The sequence below is a fragment of the Camelus dromedarius genome, chromosome 18, assembly GCF_036321535.1.
Source record: "Camelus dromedarius isolate mCamDro1 chromosome 18, mCamDro1.pat, whole genome shotgun sequence".
NCBI classification, from domain to species: domain Eukaryota; kingdom Metazoa; phylum Chordata; class Mammalia; order Artiodactyla; family Camelidae; genus Camelus; species Camelus dromedarius.
The window spans coordinates 10,829,736-10,856,129 of NC_087453.1; the positions used below are offsets into that span (position 1 = coordinate 10,829,736).

The window sequence follows — 26,394 nt, forward strand, 5'->3', positions numbered from 1 at the left end:
TTCAGCCTCAGTGATTTGAGGTGATGCAGAAGAGGCGGTGGGGGCGGGGGCGGGGTTGTGATTTTTCAGCTCAGAGAAACACACGTCCCAGTTCTGGCTGGAGGCAAACACATCTTCCCCCATAGCCAGCCCGCCCCTCCTCTCTGCTTCCTCGTGAAAGGTTGGCTTGATAACCAATCCAAGGCGGGGGGGCATTTTTGACTCCCCAGATTCCTACCTTAAATCTTGCCCATTGTCATCGGATGAGACATCGTCCACGTGGATCTGGTCACAGTCCTACAAAATTTGGCAAGAGGAAAAGGGAGAAACGTAACCGGCTAAGATGATGCAGCCTTTAAGAGTTGGTTTCATAAGCTGAGGGGTGGAAAGAGCACTGGACTGAGTCAGGAGCCCTGAATTTTGGTCTGAACTTTGCCACTAAAGGTTAGGTGGCCTTGGGCTAAGTCTCACCCCCTTTTGCCTTCGGTTTCCACGTAAATGAGCAGGTTGCCTAGAAGGGATGGTGGTGACTCTATAATTTATCACACAAACCAAGCTAGTTTTGCCGTGCGAAGGGGGCTGCTGTCCATGTTACTGTGGGAGGGCACGCACAGGACAGGACCAGGCTTCCTCCTTCCCCAGGTGCACTAGGGCATGTGGTCGCCATGGCCATACGGTAGAAGCCTTTGCCTTGTTCAAGGTGTTTCCTCTGCCTGGAAAGCTCTCCCGCCTTCATCTGCTTAGTGAACCTTGTAATCTTCAAGCATTAGCTTCTGGAGGTACCCCCTGCCCAAGTCCTACTCTGTGTCCCATGATCTGTGACCATCATTTATCAAACACTTCCTATAACGTGCCAGGCACCATTCCAAGGGGTTGCCATTCAGTGGACTCCAATAACATGCTGCTTTATGCCACCCATACACCTCAGTTCTCTTTGGGGAAATACCTTAACACAGGGGAGTTAAGACTGAGGGGAGGGGAGTGGATGACACAGGTGGGCACATGACCCAGGTTCAACCAATCAGAGAAACCCAGAGTCCCTCTGGCCACAGTGATCACTTCAGAGATGAGTGTGTGGTCTCAGCTGGACCAACGAGGACCAGCTGTGGGCCTTGCGGGAAAGAGGAGCTCTCCTTTCACCACGGCGGCTGGACGGTCGGATTAAGCCTGGAGCTGTGAGAGGAAAACAGTTTGAGAGCTGGAGAGAGGGATGGGACCCGGATCACATTACTTGGTCCTCTGGCTCCAGCCACAACTGGGATAGGGCCACCCTGAGTGTGGTAGGCTGACTGATGGCCCCTCCAAGATGTCCACGTCCTAATCCCAGGAACCCTGTCTGGCAAAAGGGACTCTGCAAATGTGATTAAGTTAAAGATCCTGAGATGGGGCCTAAATGCAATTACAAGGGTCCTGGTAAGTAAGCAGCAGAGGGGTATGTGACCAGAGAGAAGGGAACTGGAGTGATGTGCTTGGAAGAGGCCACAAGCCAAGAAATACAGATGGCCGCTTGAAGCCGAAAAAGGCAAGGACACCACCAGTGTCTCCCCTCAAGGCCTCCAGAAGAAACCAGCTCTGCTGACTTCTTCAGCCCAGTGAAACTGAATTTGGACTTCTGACCTCCAGAACTGTGTTGTTTGAAGCCACCAAGTGTGTGGTAATTTGTGACAGCAGCTGTGGGAAATGAGCACACTGACTTTTCAGTTCAAGCTAGCAGGGGTGGGTCTGTGTCACTGAGCAACCAGGGGTCCAGAGGGATGCAACGGCCCCCACGGAAGCTACACGCAATTCACACCAGTCCTCTGAACTCCGCCTCCACCGTGAAGTCCATTCGCTCGGATGATTGCTCCATAAGGCAAAGCTGTGAGCGTGCCGGGCCTGCCCCCGTGGTATGGGTGACTGGTCGCCTGGTTTCGGATCCTAGATCCAGCCACTTCCCAGCTGTGTGACCTTGGGCAAGTGACATGACCACCCTGAACCTCAGAGGTCAGATTGGCCAATGGAGGTAATAATGAAACCTAGTTTACAAGGTTCATGTGAGGAGAAGTGCCTGGAACACAGCAGGGGCTACAGAAATGAGAGTTTTCACTATTGTGTTAAGATTTGTAAACGTCCACATTTTGGTTGCAAGACAGATTTAGGAAGCAGATACCACCTTGCAAAGACTGCTGGGAGAGGAGGTGCACTTGGAACTCTGAGCTTGCCTTCTGAGAAAAAGCTGGTTGTCACATCTCCCTTGATGGTAGGATAGAAGCTGGGGGAAGAAATGGTGCTGGCAACATTTTGAGCAGATCTCTTTTGTACACAAGGAGGAGGCTTGAATTTATCTTCGAGAACAGGAGCTTTGCTGAGGGGATAATGGGACACTTTCCCTTGTTAACTATTTAAGGATATAGAGAAGTAACATAATTGTTATGGAGATGTGGGGTGGGGGTGGGGACAGTGGCACTGGAAGTGGGGGGCGGCCAGGGCTGCTTTGTGGAGCCGGAGGTCGGAACCTGGAAGAAGGGGTAGTGTGGCTGCTGATCCCTCTCAGGCCCCTTGAATGGGCTGTGGATTGGAAAGGGGTTTGCTGAACCCTTTGGACTGGAAAGAGGTTTGTTTCCAGAGTCCCTGGCACACTTTGCCCACAGCTCTGTGACGGGGACAAAGCAGGATGGGACCCTGCATGTCTGTGGGCCAGGGCCTGGGCAGCGGTATGCTTGGAGAGGCCTGGGTGGCAGTGACAGCAGGGAGGTCCACCAAGCGGCTTCCTAGTGGTCAGCCACGGGCAAATGGAGTCGGAGCAGACAGCAAAGAACATGGCGGATGCTCCATGGTTAACCCCAACTGAGAAACTCTTCAGATGGGGCAGGGGGCCGGGGGCACTGAGTGATCACTGTTGAGCCAGCAGACATCTGGCTTCTATCTAAACCTTTTCTGTTCATTATTCTGTGTTGCCTTTCTTTCTGTATATCCAGGACTCTAATCTCTTGGGGTATAAGTTATCCCCCTCCCCCAGAGCGGGTGTCCTTTCCTAAAGACTTGAGCATGATGGTACACCCCCAATTAAAGACTCTATAGTCATGCTAATACAGTAGCGATTAGCCACATGTGGTTATTTAGAGTTATATTCAATTAAAATGAAGTAGAATAAAAAATTCAGTTCCTTAGGCCTATTTCAAGTGCTCAATAGTCAAATGTAGCCAATGGCTACCATATTGCATGGTATGTTTCCATCAACGTAGAAAATTCTGTTGGACAGCACTGCTCTGGAGGGATAAAAAAACTTGACTGACAATTTCTCCTCTACGTTGAAAGGTTCAATTAGGGAAGAGTTTGCAAGCTGGCCTGGAGACACAGCTTATTTAGCTCACACTGGGCTGAAAACAATTTTTAGAACAATAGTCATCTCTCTCTCTACCCCCCACCTCCTCCCCTCCCTCCTTCCCTCCCTCCCTTTGTCTCTCCAGATTTTCAGCTACTTGGGAATTTCCATGCTCTGGCAAGGTAGGGCTTGTGTTCTTCTATTCCTACAGTCCTTAGTCTCAACATCCATCTCCACTCCTCCACAGTCCCTACTGGGTTTTCTTCACTTTCCCTTATCTGGTTACTTGGCCCCTGTGGGCATCCTAGTTTGAGACCTCTGATCCAGAGCAATCTTATACAGATGGAAGGATGCTAGGACCAGCCATCCTAATACATTAATGAAAACTGTATTTAAAAGCCAAAGCTGACTTCAGAGACCCAGGCATTGAGAAAAAAATTAATAGCAGATTTCCCCCAAGTCCATTGCTTTGCCTGAAATTGGAAAAACACCTCCCAGTGGCCCCTAGTCCTTCCCTCAAGCTTGAAAGCTGCTTGGGGGGTCACCCGGGCTCAGGCCCCTGGACAGGGTTCCCCGTGCTTTCCCTGATGTCAGGGGAAAGGTATGTGGGGAGGCTCTGGTTTCCTCATTTGCAAGGGGATTGTTGGGGGCGCTAAAGTGTGACAACAGTAGCGATCACATTTCGGACTTAATAAAATACCATGACGCTCAGCTAGACGCTACCTCATACTCCACCAGCTGACCTGGATCGGGTTACCCCTGAGCCAGCAACTGAGGGGAGCGGGACAACGCAGAGGACAGGAGGACGGGGATCCTCTGCCCCTCACTCTGCTGCCTGGAGGGCAGGCCTCTCAGACAAAGGATGCCAGCTTTCCACAGCCCAGGTGCTTCTGCCCTCTCTGGAGTCAAAGTATGACTATTGGGGCTGGTGGCAGGGTGGGGCTGGGGGGTCTGAGTGGGACCACCTGGCAAAGACAGAGGAGTTGTTCCAGTGAAGTGCAGGGGGGCTGAGGAACTGACTTTCTGACCCAGAGAAACACCCACAAATAGTCTGCAGGGATGTCCATCATCCCAGTGAGAAACTGGAAGACACTTGAAGTTCCCCCGGTTGGACTGTGGTGGAGTGAACTGTGGTACATCCATTCAGGGGACTCCCACCCAGCAACTCAGAATGAGGTGGACTGTTACACACGGAACTGTTTCCAAGACATCCTGCAGTGCAGGGGAGGGGAAGAAAAGCAGACCACTGAAGAATGATACATCCAGTATCACACGATGTATATACTTATAAAAACCAATTAAAACAAAACAAGGTATTATATATACACATATCCGTGTACAAAAATGGAAATAGATCTGAAAGCTCACACATCAGACTGGAAACAGCAGTTCCATCTGGGAAGGCACTAGCGTTGGGTTACTGGACAGTGGAGACTTTAAATGTACTGAAGTGCTTTCTTTCTTTTCTTTCTTTTTTAAAAACAAGGATAATACGAACATATACTGCTTTTGAAAAAGCAAATATCTCACTGGGGAGGAGAGCCAGAGACAGGATCTAACGCTGGAGGACGGAAGCCAGCACTCACGCGCTCCTGGCTGCTGGGGGCTGCCCTGCACTTCACATACAATAATGGGGATGATGCCTATCATCGTCCACCTTATGGAGGAGGAAATGAGGTGGGAGAAATGCGGGAACGGGTCTGTTAGGGGTTGAATTGTGTCTCCTCAGAAGATGCTGTGGTCCTAAACCCAGTAACTGTGAATGTGACTGTATTTGGAAAATTGGATCTTTACAGATGATCAAGTTAAGATGAGCTCATGAGGGTGGGCCTTCATCCAATGTGACTGGTGTCCTTTTTTATAAAAAGGGGAAATTGGGACACAGAGACCGAAACGCACACAGGGAGAACGTCATGTGACCATGAGGACAGCGGTGGGGCAATGCATCTGTAAGCCAGGGAACATCTGAGGTCCCCAGAAGCTCGGAGAGAGAGGCGAGGACCAGATTCTCCCTCACAGCCCTCAGAAGGAACCAATCCTGCTGACACCTTGATCTTGAACTTCTGGTCTCAAGAACTACAGGACATAAGTTTCCATTGTTGAAGCCACCTGGCCCAGGAAACTTAAACCATGCCGAGGACTGCACAATGAGGGCGAGCAGGAGCCCAGCAGGCCATCTGCCTCTCAAAGATCCATCCATCTCAAGACTATGAAAACACCTCCAACGGTCCCAGAACCACAGCACACGATGCGCAGGTCAAGAGGGGAGGTTTCAAGACGAAAACTGGCTCTAGTCCTCAAGGTACTTATCACATCACTGGAAAAAAAGAGGCTCTTCTGCATCCTCCACTGTGGTCCAAGCCATCACTACCACCCACCTACACCAGGGGGCGCCAAACTAAGACCCGAGGGCCAAATCTGGCCTGCCTGTGTCAATAAAGCTTTATTGGAAGACAGCCGTGTTCATTTATTTATACACTCTCTATGGCTGCTTTTGTCCTACATCAGGAGAACTGGATAGTTGTGACTGAGACAGTATGACCTGCAGAGTTTCAAATATTCTCTGGCTCTTTGCAGAAGTTTGCTGACCCCCAACTCAGACTATTACAGTCACATCCTCACTCTGCCTGCTTGAACCTTAGTCTGCACCCGTCCTCTCATCCCAGTCTCTATCCAGCAGCCAGAGGGATCCTAGCAAACCCGAAGTCAGACCTGGTCCCTCCCCTGCTCAGAACCCACGATGGCTCCCACCTCCCTCCTAGTAAAAGCAAGTCCTCACTGTGACTTGGGCCCTGCTTGTCTGCATACCCACTCACTCATAACCCCCTGTCCCCCCACCTCCCACCCCTGTCCCACTGTACTGCAGACACAGCAGCCTCTGCTGTTCCTTTAACAACCCTCACACTCTTGCCCCAGGGCTTTTGCATTTACTGTTCCTTCTGCCTTGAATGCTTTTCCCTTCTCTTTCCATCTGTCAAAAACCTGCAAAGGTTCGTTGATGTCACTGCCTTTGTAAAAACTGCCCCAATTCCACCCCACGTCAGGACAAATGACTTCTGTCTGTCTCCCCACTTTGTGGGGCCTCTAGGATTAACCTGGGCCTGATATAAAATGCCTAATTTCTTCTTTCAGCCACTAAATTGGGAAACCCTAAAGGTAGTGCCCCCTCCTTTTTTATTTTTACTCGTTATTGCAAGGTCAGAGAATATAGCAGTTAAGAGCACAGACTCTGGGATCTGGGTCAGTCTCTGACTCTGCTACTTACTAACTGAATGAACTTGGACAAGGCTTTCAGTCTGACTCTCAACTTCCTTGTCTGTCACTGAGCTACAGAATGGTACTTAACCACATAAGGTTTTATAAGGACTGAATAAATCAATACAGGTGAAGCACTTTAAACAGTCACTTGGCCAGAGAAAATGCCATGTATACGTTTGCCTTGATTATTGTATTACTATTTTGAATTCTATAGGCCCAGACTCTGTGCTTGGTATACTGATGGTTAAGGTGAATTGAGTTCACCATCAAAAGAGGCTCATGGATGGTCAGCTCTGCTGATGAAGCAATTTAGAGGCAAAGCAGAACATTGCATTTCTCAGTCCAGACTCCAGGGACATGTCAGGATGCTACGCAGTAATGCATCTCAGGAACAGGGGGCAGAAGACAACTGGGGTAGAGACATTCCGTTTCACCCATCCTAGACATTGTAGGTGGCCTTCAAAGGACCATTCCTGGGCTCCAGTGTCAGCCCTGATGTTTTCTAGGTGTGTGACCTTGGGCAAGTTCCTAGACACCTGTGAGTCTTTAGTTTTTTGTTTTTTTTTTAAATAAACTTTTAGAGTAGTTTTAGATCTACAGGAAAACTGTGAATATAGTACAGAGTGTTCTCATATACCCCACAGTTTCCCTCGTTAATATATTCATATGATATATTTGTCACAACCAATAAACAAATATCACTATATTATTAACTAATATCAATTTTTTATTCTGATTTCCTTAGTTTTCCCTCTACTGTCCTTCTTCTGTTCCAGGATCCCATCTGAGGTACCACATTACATTTCGTTGTCTTGTCTTAAAGGGACAGGTTCCTCTGGGTTGTGATTAGTTTCTCAGATGTGTCTTCGTTTTGGTGACAGTTTAAAAGAGTACTGGTCAGGTATACTGCAGAGTGTCTCTCAACTGGAATTTGTCTGATGTTTTTCTCGTGGTTAGACTGGAGTTATGGGTTCTGGTGAGGAAGATCACAGAAGTCCAAGTACCATCCTCACCACATCACATCAGGGGTGCACACTATCAACATGACTTAACTACTTTTGATGTTGACCTTGAGCACCTGGCTCAGGTGGTGTTCCTAGGTTTCTCCACTGTAAATTTACACTCCCCCCAACCTTTCCATGTTATACTTTTTGGAAGGAAGTCACTCCGCAAAGCTCACAGTTCAGGGTCTAGAATCTACATAAATTATTTGGAATTTCTCTGTGCGGTAGACTTGTCTTTTCTCCCCCACTTCCTTATTTATTCAGTCATTTATCTGTGTCAGTAGGGACTCATGAGTACTTATTTTATACTTTGGGTTAGATGCGATGTTATTTGTTTTAATACTCAAACTATTCCAGTTCTGGCCATTGGGAACTCTTCTAATAATTTCCTGTGTCCCTTTGACATAGCCCATCCTCATGAGGTTTTTTAAGCACTTCTTTACTTTTTGGTACCCTGATGTTTATCATGTGTCTTTCCAGTCCCAGCCCTCGAATCAGTTACTTCTCCAAGGAGCCCTGGTTCATTTTACTGGAAAATGGTGTTTAGAAACCAAAATCGGGGTGCTGGGTGTGCTACTTGCTACAGGAGTCTCAGAGCTTCTGGGGCTTCTTAAGCAACAGACCAAGGTCTCCAGGATTTTTAAAAAACTGTGAAATATGGTGAATGCATCCACTTGCAGGTGTGTTATGAGGCATGTGGCTGGCCTAATAAATGATACCAACGGCAGTCCCGATGCTTCCTTTCACCAGTGTGGAAAACGAAGCTCAGACAGGGCCAAGTGGAACTTCCACAGTCACAGGGCCTCTGGCGGGAGTGTCCCACCTTTTAATCAGTGATGACAGCAATTTATCCTTTTGTCACAGGCTCCAAGTCAGATTTAGTTTCAGGGTGATGTCAGTCTCCTAAAACACCAAGGGAGAACATCCCCCCTTTTTCTTTGGTCTGCAGTTTGTGCAGGATGGGATTTATCCTCTCCTTGGATGTTTTGTGAAACTCTTGTTTAAGACTAGCTGGACCTGGTGCCTTTTTGAAGGGAGTACATCTTTAACTACCATTTCAGTTCCTCATGGTCATTGGCTATTTAATTTTATATTTCCCCTTGGGTTAATTTTGGTAATTTATATCTTCCTGAAGTGTATCAATTTCTTCTAGGTTTTCAAGTTTGTTGGTATAGTAGTGCACACGTTATTCTCATAACTAAAAAAGAATCTCCTCTGAATCTCCAGTCATGTCCACCCTTTCATTCTGGATGCTGTTTACTGATCTCTTTTTCTCCTGTTCATGCTTGCCAAGGGCTTATGTACTGGTTTTTTCAATTACCAGTTCTTAATAATTTTCCTGTCTTTCTAAAAATGTAATTTAAGGCTATGCCTGTCTGTCTGGATCAGCCTTTGCCTGCATCCCGCAGGTTTTGATACTTAGTATTCTCATCCTTGCTCGTTTCTGAACAGTAAGCCTGGTGACAAATACCTATCAGAATCCATTCTGATTAAGCTGGTGACAGCTGGGGTTTTCCCAATCTGCCCTACAGTGGTCTGATCCCATTACTTTTTGTCCTTGGCTGACTGGAGACACGAATGCAGAGAAGAAAATTGTTGACAAATTTGCTTTAGAAAAATGACTCTCTCCAGAGCCCAGATGGACTCCCTGCCCACTCCTTTTCCTTCGAGGCCAGTATATTTTAAAAGTGAGATTGCTTAATGCTGCCTCTAGCCTAGCCAGAGAGGGGCCTGCTCCCTGGGAAGGGAACCTGGGCCATCTTTCTCGCATTGTCTAAATGTTTAACTTATCTGAAGAGCGCTAAAGAAGCTGTGGCCCGTACTGCATTAATGGCCAGTTGGGCAGGACGTCTTGGAGAGCAGCTCAGTGCTGACATGGTGAAATATTATTCTCCCTGATAGCTCCTGCAGCACCGTAAATCAGACGTTTTGCAATCAGGCCCGCATGTCAGGCAAGCAGCCACGACCTGCCCAGATTCCAGCCACTTCTGAGTCCCTCCAGCAAGAGCCCTCCCAAAGCTCTGGCAGCATCTTGAAACACTCCCACTTCAGCCCGCCCGCCTGCCTGGCCATGCCTGAATCAGGCCAGGGGTATCTTCTGCCAAAACCTTTACGTTGATCTGGTTTCTTACGAAGGAGTCTCTTCTTCCACGCCCTCTGCAGATCTGTATTCCTTCTCTGATTCACCGTTCATCTCCAAACTGGATCTTCTGTGAAAGAGGAATGTCCCAGCCTAGAAGTCTGCTTATCCTGGGATCAGATCTCTACACTAGTCTTAATAGCTCTGTGACCTTCAGAAAATGACCTCCCTGGGCCTCAGTCTCTTCACTGGTAAACCAGAGACTTGAAACAAAACAAAACAAACTCCCTTGCAGGGTAGTTCTGAGATTTCAGGGAGAAAATGCATGTATGATGCCTGGCACAGGGTAAGAACTCAGTATGTGTCAGTGTTGGGCAAGTTAACCTCTTGGTGCCTCAGTTTCCCCATCTCTAAAATGGGTATACGAAGCAGTATTTGCCTTCTGTGGCTGCTGTAAAGGTTAAACGAGCCCTCAGGCACTGCCTGGGCACACAGTGAGCATTCAGGACATGTCAGCTGTCACTGCGATTGAGTTTATTATTCCCATCTGTCCCCCCCAACCCCCGCTCCCCCCAGCTCCAACTGCGGTCCCTGTCCTTCTTTCTAGAAATGCACTCAGATCCTTTGTCTATTGCTTTGCTCCCCTCCAGGGTGCGGAGGGAGGGGGCTGCAGTGGTTCAGTGTGGTTCGTTGCTGTTACTTGTGTGTGACTTTTGTTTTGCATATACAGCGTGAAGATGCTACACTAAGTCTCTTTCACCTCTGTCTTCTTCGTTAGGCAGGGAATTCCTCCTCCTCTTGCTGTCAGAACTTGCTCGTTCTCCCCCAGGCTTCCTGGCTACTCCAACCCTCCCTGCTCTCCTTTTCCCTTTGAACCCACCGCCTGCAGCACTGTCTACATTTGCTGCTGGGATCTTCCTTCTCAGCCGGATGGCAGTCGTTCTCCTGGGTGAGGCAGCCCCGCACGGTGGATGAGCACGAAGGCTCTGGAGACAGGCCACCTGGGTCTGCAGACTGTCGCTGCTGATGGTGTGACTTCGGGCTGTTTGCCTAACTTCTCTGCCTCAGCTCCTTCACTGGTAAAATGGGTGTTATGGACTGAGTGTTTGTGTCTTCCCCAAGTCCATATGCTGAAGCTCTAACCCTCAGTGTGGCTGTGTTTGGAGAGGGGGCCTCTAAGGAAGGAACTGAGGGTAAGTGAGGTCATAAGGGTGAGGCCCTGATCTGACAGCTTAGCATCCTTAGAAGAAGAGACAGCAGATCTAGCTAGCACACATGCTTTCTCTCCCTTTCTCTCTCTCTCTCCCCTCCTCCTGGTACCCACACTGGGGAAAGGGCCTATGGAAACATAATGAGCCAGGAAGAGAGCTCTCACCAGGAACCACATTTGCCAGCACCTTAATCTGGGACTCCTCACCTCCAAAACAGTAAGAAAACTAATTTCTATTGTGTAAGCTGTCCAGTCTGTGGTGTTTTGTGATGGAAGCCTGAGCAGACTGAGACAATGGGGCAAAATGGGGAGGATTAAACAACTTAACACATGTAAACTGCTCAGAGCAGTGCCTGGTACCTAGTAAGCACTCAGTAAACACCAGCTATAATTTCTCTAATTATTATCATCACCATCGTAACTGAAAATGTAGGTCATGTCTTACAAATTTAGGGTTCTAGCGCTGCCCTGTCTCACAGAACTTTCCACAATGAGCTAATAAATATTCTGTTCAGTCCAATACAGTAGTCACCACCCACATGTGGCTATTTACTTTAAAATTATTTAAAATTAAATTCAATTAAAAACTCAGTGCCTCAGTTGCACTGGCCGTATTTCAAGTGCACACCTATCACTTGTGGCCAGTGGCTACTGTACTGGACAGTGAGGAGTTGAACATTCACATCGCTGTAGAAAATTCTATAGGACAGCATTGCTCTAGAGTATTGGCTTTCACGTGGGTTTGACTGTGACCTTCCATAAGATACATTTTCTATCATGGAGATTTAAATTACTGAAACATAGTTGACATCACTGAAACAATTTCCCAAACGATATTCACCTGCAGCACCGTATATCAGACGTTTAGCAACCAGGCCTGCATGTCAGGCAAGCAGCCACGATCTGCCCAGATTCCAGCCACTTCTGGGTCCCTCCAGCAAGAGCCTTCCTATTTGTGACGCACCCTTATCATACCCCTTTCAATCAGCTCTCCTTTTCAAACGTTTAAAACCTTAGCTTCATCCCAAGCAGTTATCACCTATGAAATCACTTTTTCCCCAAAACACTAGTAAAAAACAAACAAACAAACAAAAAACCCCGTAAGTTTAATGACAAAAAATTTTTTTTTCAAGTGGAAGCAAGCTACATCAAAGTCCTGGTTGTGCTGGACACCAGGTGATCCCTAAATACTGTGCAGCTGATTGATCATTCTCAAGGCCTTGGCGCAGTGTTTGGTTCTCAATGGGGTGCCCCAGGCATTTTGGGTACAAGGCTGTCCAAAGTAGCGGGTTATGTGGCATCCCCGGCCCCACCTGCCAAAAGCCAACAGTTCTTCCCCTTCATGTGACAGCCACCACCTCCCATTTCCAAACTTGCCCTTCCCCACTTGGGCATTGTGAGGTTGCAGACACTGAGAGCGCCTGCTCTCTGAGAGACAGGGAAGACGGGAAAGCCAGGACTGTGCTGTCTCTCACCTGAATCGGCCCTGCTTTCCCCACTCACCTCTTCCCACAGGAGCAGAGGATGAAAGGCATCGCCTCCCGGGCTGCACACTGAGCCTGGAAATCAAACCCAAGAGGTCTGTGCCCCCGGGCACCTCTGCTCAGCTGGCACGGAGGGCCAGGTCCCGCACCAGCTCTGGCTGTGGCACATCCACGCCTCTAGTAAGCGGCTGCTGGGAAGGCGTCCCGCAAAAATGGCTCCCAGCGCATGCGCAGTTCACAGAGCCCGAGGCTGCTTTCGACAGCTCCCGAGCGGCAGGTGAGTGAGTTTCAATCAAACCTCCACGCTCACCCCACAACCCAGCTGACATTTCAGTTTAAGGTCTTCTGCCCTGGATTTTACTGCAAAAGAGGCAGCTCCCGCACAAAGGCAAGTTGGCCGGGTAATTGTCGATATTTAGGCCCAAAATCCAGTAGCCGGCTGTGATTTAGGTCTGGGTTGTTGGCCACCGTCTTAAATCTTTGACATCTCTCTGTATTACATGTATTGTTATTGAATTATGGTCAAATCAGTGAGTGGGCAAGCTAGTTAATATTTTCTAGCTCATAGTACAGTAAACATCTAACAATTTAAATGAAACAATTTGCCCCTGTACCATATAACCCCTCTTGCATGGCCCCAGTGGCACAGATAGCCCTCTGGTGGGAAGCCCATTTCTGGGGCATGTGCAGTGTGCTCGGCTCTGTGCTGATTGCTTCCTTGTATCTCCCATCATCATTACAACCTTAGAACTTGGGGACTTTTCTTCTACCCATCTAACAGATGAGAAAACTGAGGTTCAAGGAGATGGAGTGACTTTTCCAGGTCACACAGCCAGGAGATGGTGGAGCCAGGAGTCAAAGGCAGATTGAACTGATAAGCACATGCTTGCCCTATACTCAGGACACACATCCCAAATGTCCTGAGATACAGCTTAACTTGGCACCTCCTTTTCTCTGACCAGTCCTTCCACCTCATGGAATCTTCTCCGTCAGTGCTTTCACCTTTAGTCTGGGAACCATTGATCTAACGCAAATAACTACTTCCATTGCCCTCTTTGGTCTGTTTTCCACCCGGCAGCCAAAGGGAGTCTTTGAATCGTAAGTCAGGTCGCTCTGCTCCCCTACTCAAAACCCTCCACGGCTTCTTGTCACCCTGGATTATCATCTGAAGCCTTAAGATGGCCCAAAGGCCCCACATGGTGTCTGTCTCCCCTTCCCCAACACTGCCCTCCACAACCCTTTTTGCTGCTTCCGCTCCAGCCACACTGGCCTCCTCCCTGTTTCTGGAATGTACCAACTTTGACCGTGCCCCAGAGCCTTTGCACTGCTGTTTTCTCCATCTGGCACACTCTGCCCAGATACCCACATGTTCCTCTCCCTCACTTCCTTTAGGTCTCTGCTCAAATGTCAGAGAAGCTTTACCTGATTGTACCAAGTAAAAGAGCCCTTGGGACTGTTTCCTCCGACTCTGCTGGTCTCTCTATGGAGCACTTTATCTGACATTTTATATTTAGTTGTTTATGGTCTGCTTCCCCAGCTGGCAGGCCAATGCCTCCAGGGTGGGGAGCTTGCTGTGTTTTGTTTGCCACTGAATCCGCAGCATTTAGAGTAAGGTCTGGCAAAAGCTAAATTCTCTATAAATCTCCATTGCTTGTGGGAACTGACCCCTTATTTACAGATGCCACTGCAGTCTTGGAGCAGAAAGGGATCTGACTTTGTTCCCTAAACCCCATTATCTGACCACCCGTGCAGGCGCTGGGCCTTGCACTGGACTCCTGCATCCTGTGCCTCTCCCCAGCCCTGGACAGCCTCCCTGGGGAGCTGCACGAGGCTGCCCTTCAGATTCTGACAGAGGCTCCCCGCACCAGCAAGCAATATGTTTTCACTTGTGTTCTTAACTTCTCCATCATGTAACATGGTTTCAATTCTGCTGAGGTGCCCTCGGGGCTTCTGGCATTGGGGACATTTTGGAAAAAAATGTAGAGAATAAAAACAAACTGGCTTCCCTGAGTAGCTCCAGCTGGTAATTAAGATCCTTTTCCAAGAGGTGCGACTTCGACTTTGGGGCCAGCGAGGAACAGCAGAGGGGGTGAGATTCTGAAGACATGTGCTTGAACAAACACTGGTCCCCCAAAATTACCTGGCTCTGAGCCTGAGGTTCAACTAAGATGGACAAAGCTCCTACTACAGGTCTGCCGGTTTTCCTGCATAAGAGCTTCAAACTTGTGTTATCTGCCTGTGGTTTGGTATCTTTGCTGGTGTGTCCCAGGTGCTCATGACAAAAGGATGGATTCTCCCATCTTCCCTGGGTTGCTCATCACAGAGAATGGCACTGTCGCCTGGGTCAGGCCCAGCCTAGGAGTCCCCCTCGACCCCCTCTCTGCCTCACCCCCCACGTCTAACCTGTCAGCAAGTGCTCTCAGCTTTGGCGCCATCCCGAAGCCCCCATCTTCTTACCATCTCGATCCAACCCAGTTTTCTTCTTTTGCTTGCACGACTGCAATGATCTCCTTCCTGGTCCCTGCAGTTCCCCTCCTACTGCCCATTCTCCACGCAGCAGCCAGAGTAGTCGTTTTAAAACATAAACCAGGTCATGGGGCTCTTCCTGTTTACCATGCTCTGGCCCCGTGATTGTCCACGGCACTCAAAATAAACCCTGATGTCTCTGGCTTGTGTCTGGCCCATGCCTCCCTCTCCAGACTCATCTGTCCCAGCTGTCCCCTTGCTTTCACGCATTCACTACAGTCTCGTGGCTTCTCGCAGATCCTAGATTACGTCACACTAGTTCTCACCTCAGGGCCTTCACACTTGCTACTCCCACCTTCCCTGATCTCCACCTGGCCGGCTCCTATCATCATTCAGGCCTTGGCTCAAGTGCCACCTCATCAAGATGCCTTTTCTGACCCCCTGGAGGATGCTGCTCCCCCATCCTATCCCCCTCCCCCCCCACTCACTATCACATCTGATTGCTTTATTGTCTGCACATCCTTTTCACTGTCATGAACTTTCTTGTTTATAGATCTGTTTGGTTGTTTACTGCCTAAGCCCTGGGCATTTAGGGTGAATCAGATAGACATGCTCTCAGAAAACTGACATTCTAAGGAGGAGACAGGAAAAAACTAAATCTACCTTGAGCTTTCAACTACAAGGACCAGTTATTTCCTTTTTTTTTTCTGGCTGAAGGGAGTTGGGGTTTGCTATTTGCAATCAGCTGAGTCTTAACAACATTAGGTTCCATAAATACTTGCTGGATTCAATTGCCATTTTTTTTTTCAATTAAAAAATTTAACCTTCAGTTCTCTCTCTTTTTTCCCCCCAAGACACGAGGAGTCTTTGTAAAGGGAACTTGCACATTGCTTTTGGCTAAAAAGATAGTTCCGGGCCTTGATGCTAGTGGCATTTTCTATTACTCCAAAGTAATTCTTCCTCATCAAGCCTTTACCTTGATCCTTTATTTGAAAAAGATGTTGGGCAGAGAGCATCAGTTCCATTTCATAGATAGGAGGACTAAGGCCCTAATGGCTGGCCTAGACTGGATAGAACACGAGATCGAGCATTTCAGCAAGGAATTCCCCACTCTGGAACTCTAGGACTGCAGACCAGAAAGGAAAACCTCTATCCTTTCCTGATGATAATTATTAGTCATGCTCTGGGCTGGTTAGGACAGATTTGGAATTTATAGCCTTCTTATTTCTACTTCACAGTTTAGTCCCTGGAATTTTCCAGATTCTAGGGAAAATATTCCAAATAGGGTAAACAGAATTGTTCTTTCAAATACAGTATTATTTTAGGTTGCTTTTATTTTTCAATCTGTTAAACCAATGATGAGAATATAAAAGCCAGAAGAGTCTCATGTTAATCTACTTATAAAACAAAAAAGCCTTCCTCATGTTGCAGAAAGCTGCTTGCTCTTTCATTAAGGGTAAGTAGTGCATTGTATTTTCCTCCTTGCCTTGGCTACCAGGAAGCTCAGAGACAGACTGAACTTAACTTATGTAGTTAGCATGAGCCAGATTTTTTTGGTACAATGCCTTACCCTTATTCATTACATGACTTTCTATTCTTTGCCTTTGTTTTAGTAGCTCTATTTTAAATATGTTTCTCATTTGAAATCCTTCCCAAATCTTTCTGACGGGGGCTGGGTATAAACAAATGAATTAAATTTATTTCTGAAGCTGCTCTCTTTTTCCTATCTCCCTTGCTGCTTGCTTACGGGCACAAGAGCAGATACTTTAAATCAGCATGATCCCATTGCTCACGCTCTCTCTCTCTTTGTAAAACATGTTTTCAGGGCAATGTAAATTGTTTTTAAAAGCTTCCATCCTGGCCCACTGCTAATTATTACTGACCCAGGAGGATCGGTACTAATTTGCCTTAATAAACTTATTAAATAGCAAATTTCAGGAGGAAGAAACTACACAGCCTTTATTGGATTAGTATAACTGCCAGTGGACATCACCACTAGAGCAGAAAGAAAAGCCCATTAATCGCACAGGGAAGCTCAGGAGCGAGTCTGGTCAAGTGTGTTTCTAATAAGCCGTGGCTGACCACAGTTTTGTGCCTTCTTTGGGGTTGTGAGCAAAAGTTTTTAGCCTTCACCCAACAAAGAAAACAAGGACAAAGAAAAGGCCGTGTCTCTGCTCCCAAACCAGAAGCAGGTGATTAAATACAGTGACTATGGAATGAAATAAGCAATCAAGCAATTCCAAACCTCCAGGTCATTGAAGAACAGATGTGTGTCTGCGAGGTTGAAGATCATTTCTTCCATCATGAGGCCGATGCGCACGGACGTCGTGGTGTCCTGTTGGAGACACAAGGAGAAAAGCACGTACAAGTGGCACCACTGTCATCTTGGCCTCCTTTCTCCCCTCCACCTCATGCCACCTCTGAACTGCAGTTTTAGTTGTCCCTCACCCGTGTGGCTCCAAATGAGTCTCTGGGTGGAGTCAGGGTGGTAACGTTGTACAGCTTCTGAGATTTCATTTCTACTTTTTCATCATTTCTATTTATCCTCTTTAGTGTTTAAATCTCCCCCAGCAAATACGCCCCTGGAATGGCAACCGTGTTCAGTGTGGCAAGAACCAGAAATGGAGGTAATAAAGGAGAAACTCCTGGAAAATGTGTGTTTCCAGGGAGGCCTGAGAGAGTTCAGAGAAAGCAGCATAAACTATGTACAGACTACTGAGAGAGCTGGGATGCTGGCTCTCGCTGTGCCATGATCGCTCTACAGTACCACCTTACTCCTTCGGATATTTAAAAAAAAACCCACTGTTATCTAGCAAGAGAGGATTAGTTATAAAACCAGACACACAAACAAAACCCACTTTAGTACATCCCTAGCAGGGCAAACTAGGCAGCCACTGAAAAAATGGGAGTCATGCCAGAACTGCTGACACGAAAGGATCATCCAGAAACACACTACTGAGGGACAAAAGCAAGTTGTACCCCAGTCTAGTGTGTAAAATACAATGTCCTCTGCCTCCGCTCTGTCTCTGTCTATTTCTCGCTCTCTTCTCTATACACACAGTGTGTAGACTGCATTACTTTTCACCCATATTTAGGGTCCGTTCATGAAGAGCTTCTCCCTGTAAGAGAATGATACACACCAGGGAATGGCAAACTACGGCCCATGGGCCAGATCTGGCCGGCTGCCTGTTTTCAAATGGCTCATGAGCTAAGAGTGATTTTCACATTTTTGGACAGTGTATTGTCTATGGTTGCTTTTGTGCTTTGAAGGCAGAGGTGAGTAGTTGTGACAGATTCTTGCAGATCCTAAAATACTTACTACCTGGCCCTCTGCAGAAAAAGTCTCCTGGCCCCTGATACAGATGCTCCCTGTTGAACTCAGGTGTGACCATGTGACTTGCTTTGGCCAATGAAATGTGAGCAGAAGTTAAGTTTCACTTCTGGCTGGAAGCTTTAAGAGCTAGTGCGTGGTTCACCGTGCTCTCTCTTCCCACTTCACAGGACTAAATGTTTCAGATAAAAGCTACTTGGTCAGCTTGGCTTCCAGAGTAAAGATGATGAGGGTCAGAGCTGCAACAGATCACAATGGACATGTACCATAAATAAGAAATAGATGAGATTTGGGGGATGTTTGTTATGGCAGCATAACCTCATCTATCCCAGTGATACACATGGAAACTATGGAGCATAACAGTTCTCAACTGTGGCTGCCCACTGTGAGGATCTGAGGGCGTTTGAAAACTCTGATGCTCAGGCTGTATCCCAGATCAATAAAATCAGAATGGCTGAGGGTGGGATCCAGGCATCAGAAAAATTTAAAGCTCGCCACCTGATTTCAGTATGCAGTCAAGGTTAAGAAGCACCAGTCTAAAAGGAGAGACGACACTTAGTAATATTCCTGCTTAATATCTACTAAGTGCATTCTCTGTGCCACTCTATATAAGTATTAACTCATCTAATTCCCACAACACCCTTTGAGGTGACCACTGTTATTTTCCCATTTCACAGATGAGAACACTGAGGCTCACAAAGTAGCTTGCTCCAGACCATGCAGCTAGGGAGTACTGGGATTTGAAGCCAGGTTGTCTTGTCCCAGAGCAGCCCAGCTTCAGAGGAGGCCTCGGAGGGGCCTTGCGCTGTCACTCCCTACACTTCTTTCCCCGCGGAAATTTTTCACCGGGAGGCGGTATTACTTCTATTATAGAAATAAATAATTAATGATATAAACCCTTCTTGACCCTTAAAAAAAAGGAAGGAAAAAAAAAAAGGAGCTGGTGACCTCAGCTTCACACACACACACAACTGTGAAGAACCAAGCCCAGGAACGCAGCCATTAAGCGAAACACCTCATTAGGGCCCCAGGGGGCCAAGCTTAGCACTCTGGGTCCTGGCTGGAAGTCACAGGGTAGAGCACTCCATGAAAAACGACGAGAAAACGGGGAACACAAACTTTTCAGGGCTAAGCAGGGAATCGTCATTTGACCTGGGAAAAGGTTTTGGGAGTGTTTCCACACATAACTCAATCCCAAACCATTTCACATCTGCATAATCACACATTCTTTCTTGGCCAGGCTGTTTGTACACCTAACCACCTATGACCAAGTCCTGCAGGTGCTAGAGAAGCAAGAAGATAACACACATCCAGACTCAGCCACTGAAAGGATTTAACCAGAAAAATGTCAGCTCCCTGGCCGGCATACAAAGCAGGAAAAGTGATTACAGCAGATGGAATGGCTTGTCCGTGAAAAGCGTCTGTGTGGCTGTAAGAAGGCAAACTGATAAAGCTGATATATTGATAAAGATATTGATAAAGCTAAAATTATGACTTTTGGGAAGATTGGAAGAGAAAGTCAGCCTGTGTGTGGTGGAGACAAGGGTTACAAAAGAGAGCTAATGTCTTCTAGTTTGGGAAGCTAGGGATCATGCCTAAAAGGGAAAAAAATCAACGAGTGGTCACAGAAGCAGGTTACTTAGAATTCTGGAGGTAAATACCCAAAGAATCAGCAAGAGTTGAAAGTTGTTGCCTCCGGGCAGAAAGAGAGGGTGAGGGTGGGGGCAAATCTTTGGGGACTGCTTTTTTCATAATACTTTGTTTTGGAGAACTTTATGAGTTTTAAACTATATGCAGATATTTCCTGGATTAAAAAAACTAAATTAAAAATAAATGGTAATGGGGAGGGAAGAAGAAAAAAAATAAAAGGAAATATACTCAGTATTATGACCCTGGAGTAAATATGACCCTAGAGAAAAACCCATACATGTGAGCAAGGCACCCGTAAAAAGATGTTCATGACAGAATTGTTTGTAAATAGCAAAAGATTGGTAACAATTTAGCTTTCCAGCCAGAGATTAGAGAAATAAAATGTAGAATATTCATACAACAGAAAACTGAGTTTAATGGAAAGAAATAAACCAGATCTCCATGTATTAACAGGAACACATCAAAAAAAACTTGAGTGAAAGCAACAGTTTTCTGAAAGTTATATATTGCATGTTATTACCATTTACTAGAAACACATAAATGTTACTATGTATTTTCCATGGGTACTTATATATTTATAAATCTCTGTAAGTAGACACCCAGAGTCAGAACAGTAATGACTTCTGGAAGGAGAGAAGAGGGGACAAAGGAATTAGAGGTGATGATCAAAGTGAATTTCACATTATCTAGAATATTCTAATTTTTTCAAAAAGAAGGGGTGCAGACATTTATTATATAGTTATAAACTGAAACAAAAATTTACAGACACCCAAAAGTTTCTGAGAACTTTATAATCCCCATCTACTGCCTGAGCATTCTCTTACTTTAGGTTTTCCTAAAATCACTTGCTAGTTGCCTATGTGAAATCTAAAAAAAAAAAGAAAAAGAAAAAAGAGGACACTAATGAACTCATCTACAAAACAGAAACAGACTCGCAGACATAGTAAACAATCTATGGTTACCAGGGGAAAGGGGGTGGGAAGGGATAAATGTGGGAGTTTGAGATTTGCCAATGTTAGCCACTATATATAAAAATAGATTTTAAAAATTCTTCTGTATAGCACAGGGCACTATATTTGGTATCTTGTAGTAACCTTTAATGAAAAAGAATATGAAAATGAATATGTGTGTGTATATGCATGACTGGGTCATTGTGCTGTGCACCAGAAATTGACACACTGTAACTGACTGTACTTCAATTAAAAAAAAGAAAAGGAATGTTTTAAACTGTAGGTAGGACCTCTTTTCAAGGAACTTGATAAAAAAACTCGTTGTGCTGGGGTGGAAAAATCTGGAATAGCCCAAGAAAAGCACAAGTGTCCCAGGAGTTAAGTAACACGAAGTGTTACTCTGGGCCGGAGCACTCTATCCAAGTAGAAAATGTTTTTTCAGGGTTGCAAAGACTGAGAAAGGAAGAAAAAAAAAAAAAACAATTGGTGGAGACTCAGCGTTAATTAATATGAAAGACATCTGGAGCCAGGGCAGGATGACAGCCATGGGTTTCATCTCCCGCTGCCTGCTGAATGTGCCCCTAATATGCTCTCTAAACAAACCACCTTGGTCTGCTGGCTTAAGTCACCCTGTGCAGCTAGAAGGGAAGGACCTTATGTCTGCTCCAGCACATCTCCCAGTCAAATAAAGTCTAAAAGGCAGGAGCCTTCACTCCATGTTCTTCAGCTCATAAAAAGCTACAGGCCAAAGTTGCAGTGAGGACTGAATTAGATAGCACACGTGTAAACACCTAGCCCAGAGCTGGGTGTGTAGCAGGTAGTACACAAGCACTGGTTATTGTCAGAATCTCCCAGTCCACTTCCTCATACCCTTAAGCAAAGAACTTGTTTCTGTAAACCCAGTAGGAACACCCCAAATCAGATGGTACTTTATGAAAGTACCATCTCACATGAAAACCATTTTCTTAATCATTACATACTCTATGGATTAAAAAAAAAATCACTGGTTAATTTCCTAAACAAGCAACAGTAGAAACAGATTGAGCTTCAAAAACGATCAATTTAAACCAGAATGGAGAACTGAGAAAAGGGAGTTTTTCCAAAACAGTCTTCAATTGGTAACTCGTCTGTCGAGACAACTGTGCTGGGGGCTGGTGGGGTCGGGGTGGATGGAATGTCATCTTTGACTCAAAATCTGTGGGTGGGTCTCTCCCAGTGAAGGTACAAATCAGACTAAGGCACTGCAGGTTTTTTTTCAAAGCACCCTAATGTTCTACAGATTTGTGAGGTTCCGTTTTGATGATGGTGAAGTGGGCTATACACGCATTCATTTAGGAGGCTGATGAGGACGCTTGAGAATTGGACCCCCACCCCCACCCACCCCGAGGCAGATGCTGTGGACCTAGACGCAGCTCTGTAACTTAATTATTACGCATTCTTGGTGAAGTTGTCTTAATTAGAGGAGAATGGTGGGGACGTTCACCATATGGGCTGCTCTAAGATCTGTCTTGCAGATCAGTAAGTTATCTTGTGATGTATTTCCCTGACGGAGGGGAAAGGGTAAGAGCCTAAAAAAGAAAGTCTTTCCTAAAATGAAATTAATCTGATGTCAGACAAACTTGAAGAAAATGGCACGTGGATTCCTGGAGCTTTCAAAATCCGAATGCAAAAGTTACTCAGGGTTAATTTAGACGATGGCAACTGTTTTCGGTCCAGTGCCTCCACACCCCAAATTTACAAGCGCTCCAATTTAAGCCGTATTCTTAGACGTCTGAATGATGAATCCCAATGAATTAGGAGGCAACCGTTTTCATTTCAAAAGGAGTCCAGGCTTTTACCAAAAAGTTGTTTTCATGAATCACAACTCTATTTGTCCATTAAAGAAATTCCTCATCTGAATTGTCCAAGTTTTCTATTTTAAGCATGTAATGGTTCTCAAGCATGTTTAATTCAACGAAATGAGATCCACCCATTATATACTCAGCATCACAACCCTTTGAACAAAAGAAAGGCACACCCCAAATTCGTCTTGAAGACTGTGGTCTTTCGGTTTTTGTTTTTGTTTCTTTTTTCACAGCTGGCTGGATAATAATAATAGCCAATCTTTATTGAGTGCTTCGGAGTAAGAGTGTGGGCTCTGAGCCAGACTGCTTGTGATCAAGGCAGTTCCACCTCTTACCAGCTAGATGACAGTGTACAAGTTACTTAACCTTCGTGTCCCTCAGTTTCTTATCTGTAAAACGGGGTTATGTAATTCATAGGGTTGTTACAAAGGTTAAATGAGTTTTTCAAAGGTTAGGTTATACTCCTTTTAGTGAAAGTTTACTTTAAATGATCACAGCTAAAAGAGAAAAAAAGGACAGAAGAAATATGAGAGAATCCAGGGGTCAGTAAACTGTGGCCCACTGCTGGTTTTTGTAAATAAAGTTTTCTTGGAACACAGCCATGTCCATTTGTTCACTTCATGTTTATGGCTGCTTCTGTGCTACAGTGGCAGAGCTGACAGTTGCGACAGAGCCTAGCCTGAAGCCTAAAGTATTTATTATCCCTTCATAGAAAAAGTTTGCCAATTTCTAGGACAGATGACAAAATATCAGGGCACATCATATGTAGCAATGATGAACTTCTGTTTTAGTTGGAGCGGTGTGTGTATGTGTGTGTGCGTGTAAGAGAGTGGGGAGGGATCCTGGAATTCAGGTCTGATCTGACTCAGATTGCATAATCCTCTGGTCATGCCATGATGCTTCTTTGCTCTGAGAAAGTGCCTGACTTCCACGGCTCAGTTGCATGACTGGTAAGAGGTGTGTGGGGCGCCCCCACCCTCTGCCCCGGAATATCCAGATGTACCATGTCTCTATGGTGTCTGGTGGTCTCCACTTGAGCTGAGTTGTTTAGCTGGTTTCCTTTGGAGTCTCTGCTGTGAAGATTTGGGGGCTGTCTGTGCAGGAAAAGGTTAACTCAGCAGGCCTGAGTTGCTTAAACCCTCCACATTCCTAAGAAAGGTCTGTCTTCAGGACTGGTCCTTGGCTGGCTCCTGGTAGACGAGGTCTGAGCCTTTGGGTCACGCAAGACCAGTTGACCAGATTGTTTATGTTAACTGTGATTTATGGTAAACGCCTGGTTTTGTTCTGAAGAGCTCGAGTCAGCCATGCAGGTGCTGCGTGCCTGTATCAGGGACCCCAGTAAGACCCTGGACAACAAGGCTCAGGTAGGCTTCCCTGGCTGGCACATCAGTGCTGGGAGAATTAACTGGACTGTCTGTGCTTGACTGGGAGGGGGCACTGGGAAGGGTGTACCAGGTTGTTCCTGGACTTTATTCCACGTGACTTTTCCCTTTGCTAATTTTCATCTACATCATTTTGCTGTGGCCTTGGGAGCCCCCAAGACAGTGTCTTTGTTAGACGCTTTGAAAAAACACCAGCTGGTTCACAAAAGAGGCAGCATGACATTGTGGCGACACCTAATCTCTCTGGGAATGAACTTTCATATCTGTAAATTAGCGGTTAATAAATTTTAGTAGAATTAATATCCATTATGGCCCGGGATGATCTCATAACCTAGACCTGGTCAGAGTCATAGTGACTGGTGCAGGGATGGTCATGTGGCCAATGGGACCCAGTGAGAGTTGGCCCTGGGATGTCGGCTCTAACTGTTGGGAAAGAGGCACCTTCTTACCCCTGGGGTGGCTGAGCTGGTAGAACCTAAGCTTGAGGATGCCGGCAGCCACCTCTGTCACCAAACAGGCAGAGCACATGCACACGCACACGGATTCATATGAAATGATCAGATTGCAGTGTCCCCACAGTCTACTTCTGGACATTTTGGTTACATGAGCAAATACATTTTCTTTTTTAGCTTAATGAGTGTTGAGTTTCTATTGCTTATAATGAAAAATAATTCTGCTGACAACCGTCCCATGTCTGTACAAAAACTAGTACTTCCAACCAGCCATGGCCAGGGGCAAGGTGAAGTTCTTCTACACATCCTTGCAATGACTGAGCTTTGCCAGGCAGCACCTCAGAAGACTGAATGTCTTCTCCTTTGATGGCACCTCTTCCTCCGCCCATCCCCAGGTGATGTAAGCCAAGTGCACAGAAGGGCCCAAGTTATTATCTGATCCCAGAGCCAGAATCTGAAATCTCTCCTTCACACAAGCATTGTCCTAATGGAGCTTCTCCCCACCCAGTGATCACCACAAACTGGCTGCACCATTCACCAGGTGTTCTTGAAAGTGGCCACAGGCCAAGAAGCTCCATGAAGCGAAGTGGTTGAGAGCCATCAACAAGTCAGCAGGACCCAGGGTCAAATCCAAGGACCGTATTCCCTAGGGATGTGACCTTGGATGAGATGTTCACCCTCCCCGGGCCTCAGTTTCCTCCTGAATACAAGCAGTGAGTCCTTTCTAGGATTCCTGCATGGGATATGGTTTGCTCCTGGTATTTTGGTATTATTAGCAAAAAGCAGCAATGTCCAGAATCTTCCATCAGAAAACTTTCCTCCACTTAGAAATGCCTGTGCAATAGTTTAACCTGGTATTTTCTAAACCAAGGTCATTCTTGGAACACCTTTGCAAGTTTCACATGCCCAAGAGCAGCTGTATTATGTTAACTTAGTACTTTCTTTTAATTCAGCTACCCTCCCCCCACTTTTTCTTGCTATCTCTTTTTTAATTATTATTTTTTATTGACCTGTAGTTGATTTATAATGTTAGTTTCAGGTGTACAGCAAAGCAATTCAGTTATACATATACACACATACATATATATTTTCAGTTTGTTTTCCATTATGGCTCATTACAAGAAACTGAATGTAGTTCCCTGTGCTATAATGTAGGTCCTTGTTGTTTATCTGTTTTATATACAGTAATGTGTATCTGTTAATCCCAAATTCCTAATCTATCCCTCACCTCCCCTTTCCTCACTGGTAACCACAGTTTGTTTTCTATGTCTATGAGTCTATTTCTGGTTTGCAAATAAAATTTTTTTCTTTTTAGATTCCACATATAAGTGACATCATATATTTATCTTTGACTTACTTCACTTAATATGATGATCTCTAGGTCCATCCATGTTGCTGCAAATGACATTATTTATTCTTTTTTATGGCTGAATAGTATTCCATTGTATATATATACCACATCTTCTTTATCCATTCATCTTTTGATGGACATTTGGGTTGTTTCCATGTCTTGGCTATTGCAAACAGTGCTTCTGTGAACATTGGGGTGCATGTGTCTTTTTGCACTAGTTTTCTCCAGATATATGCCCAGGAGTGGGATTGCTGGATCATGTGGTAACTCTATTTTTAGTTTTTTAAAGGAATCTCCATACTGTCCCCCATACTGGCTGCACCAATTTACATTCCCACCAACAGTGTGGGAGGGTTCCTACCCCTGCCCCCACTTAAAAAAAAAACTTAAATGCATTTAGTTTAGAAAGAAACTTGTTATGACTGTAGCTGGCAAACCTGTTCCACTCACCATAACTGGAAGTTAACCATTAAGACAAGCATGCATATTAGTTTCTTATGACTATTGTAACAAATTTCCACAAACCTAGTGGCTTGAAAGAACACACATTTATTCTCTTACAGTTCTGGATCAGAAGTCTAAAATCAAGGTGTTCCTTCTGGAATTTTCAAAGAATTCATTTCCTTGCCTTTTCCAGCTTCTGGAGGCC

The 26,394-nt window shown here is 45.8% G+C and overlaps 1 protein-coding gene across 2 annotated transcripts in view; it reads right to left on the reverse strand.

Annotated features, from left to right (window-relative positions):
* Nucleotides 1–26,394, reverse strand: part of EYA2 (EYA transcriptional coactivator and phosphatase 2) — a 214,808-nt gene that overhangs the window by 22,236 nt on the left and 166,178 nt on the right. For both annotated transcript variants that reach the window (XM_031433690.2, XM_031433691.2), the window contains 2 exons: nt 17,031–17,120; nt 218–276 (listed from right to left, as the gene is read on the reverse strand). In XM_031433690.2, the coding sequence (XP_031289550.1) occupies nt 218–276; nt 17,031–17,120 (149 nt within the window). The remainder of the gene's footprint in view (nt 1–217; nt 277–17,030; nt 17,121–26,394) is intronic.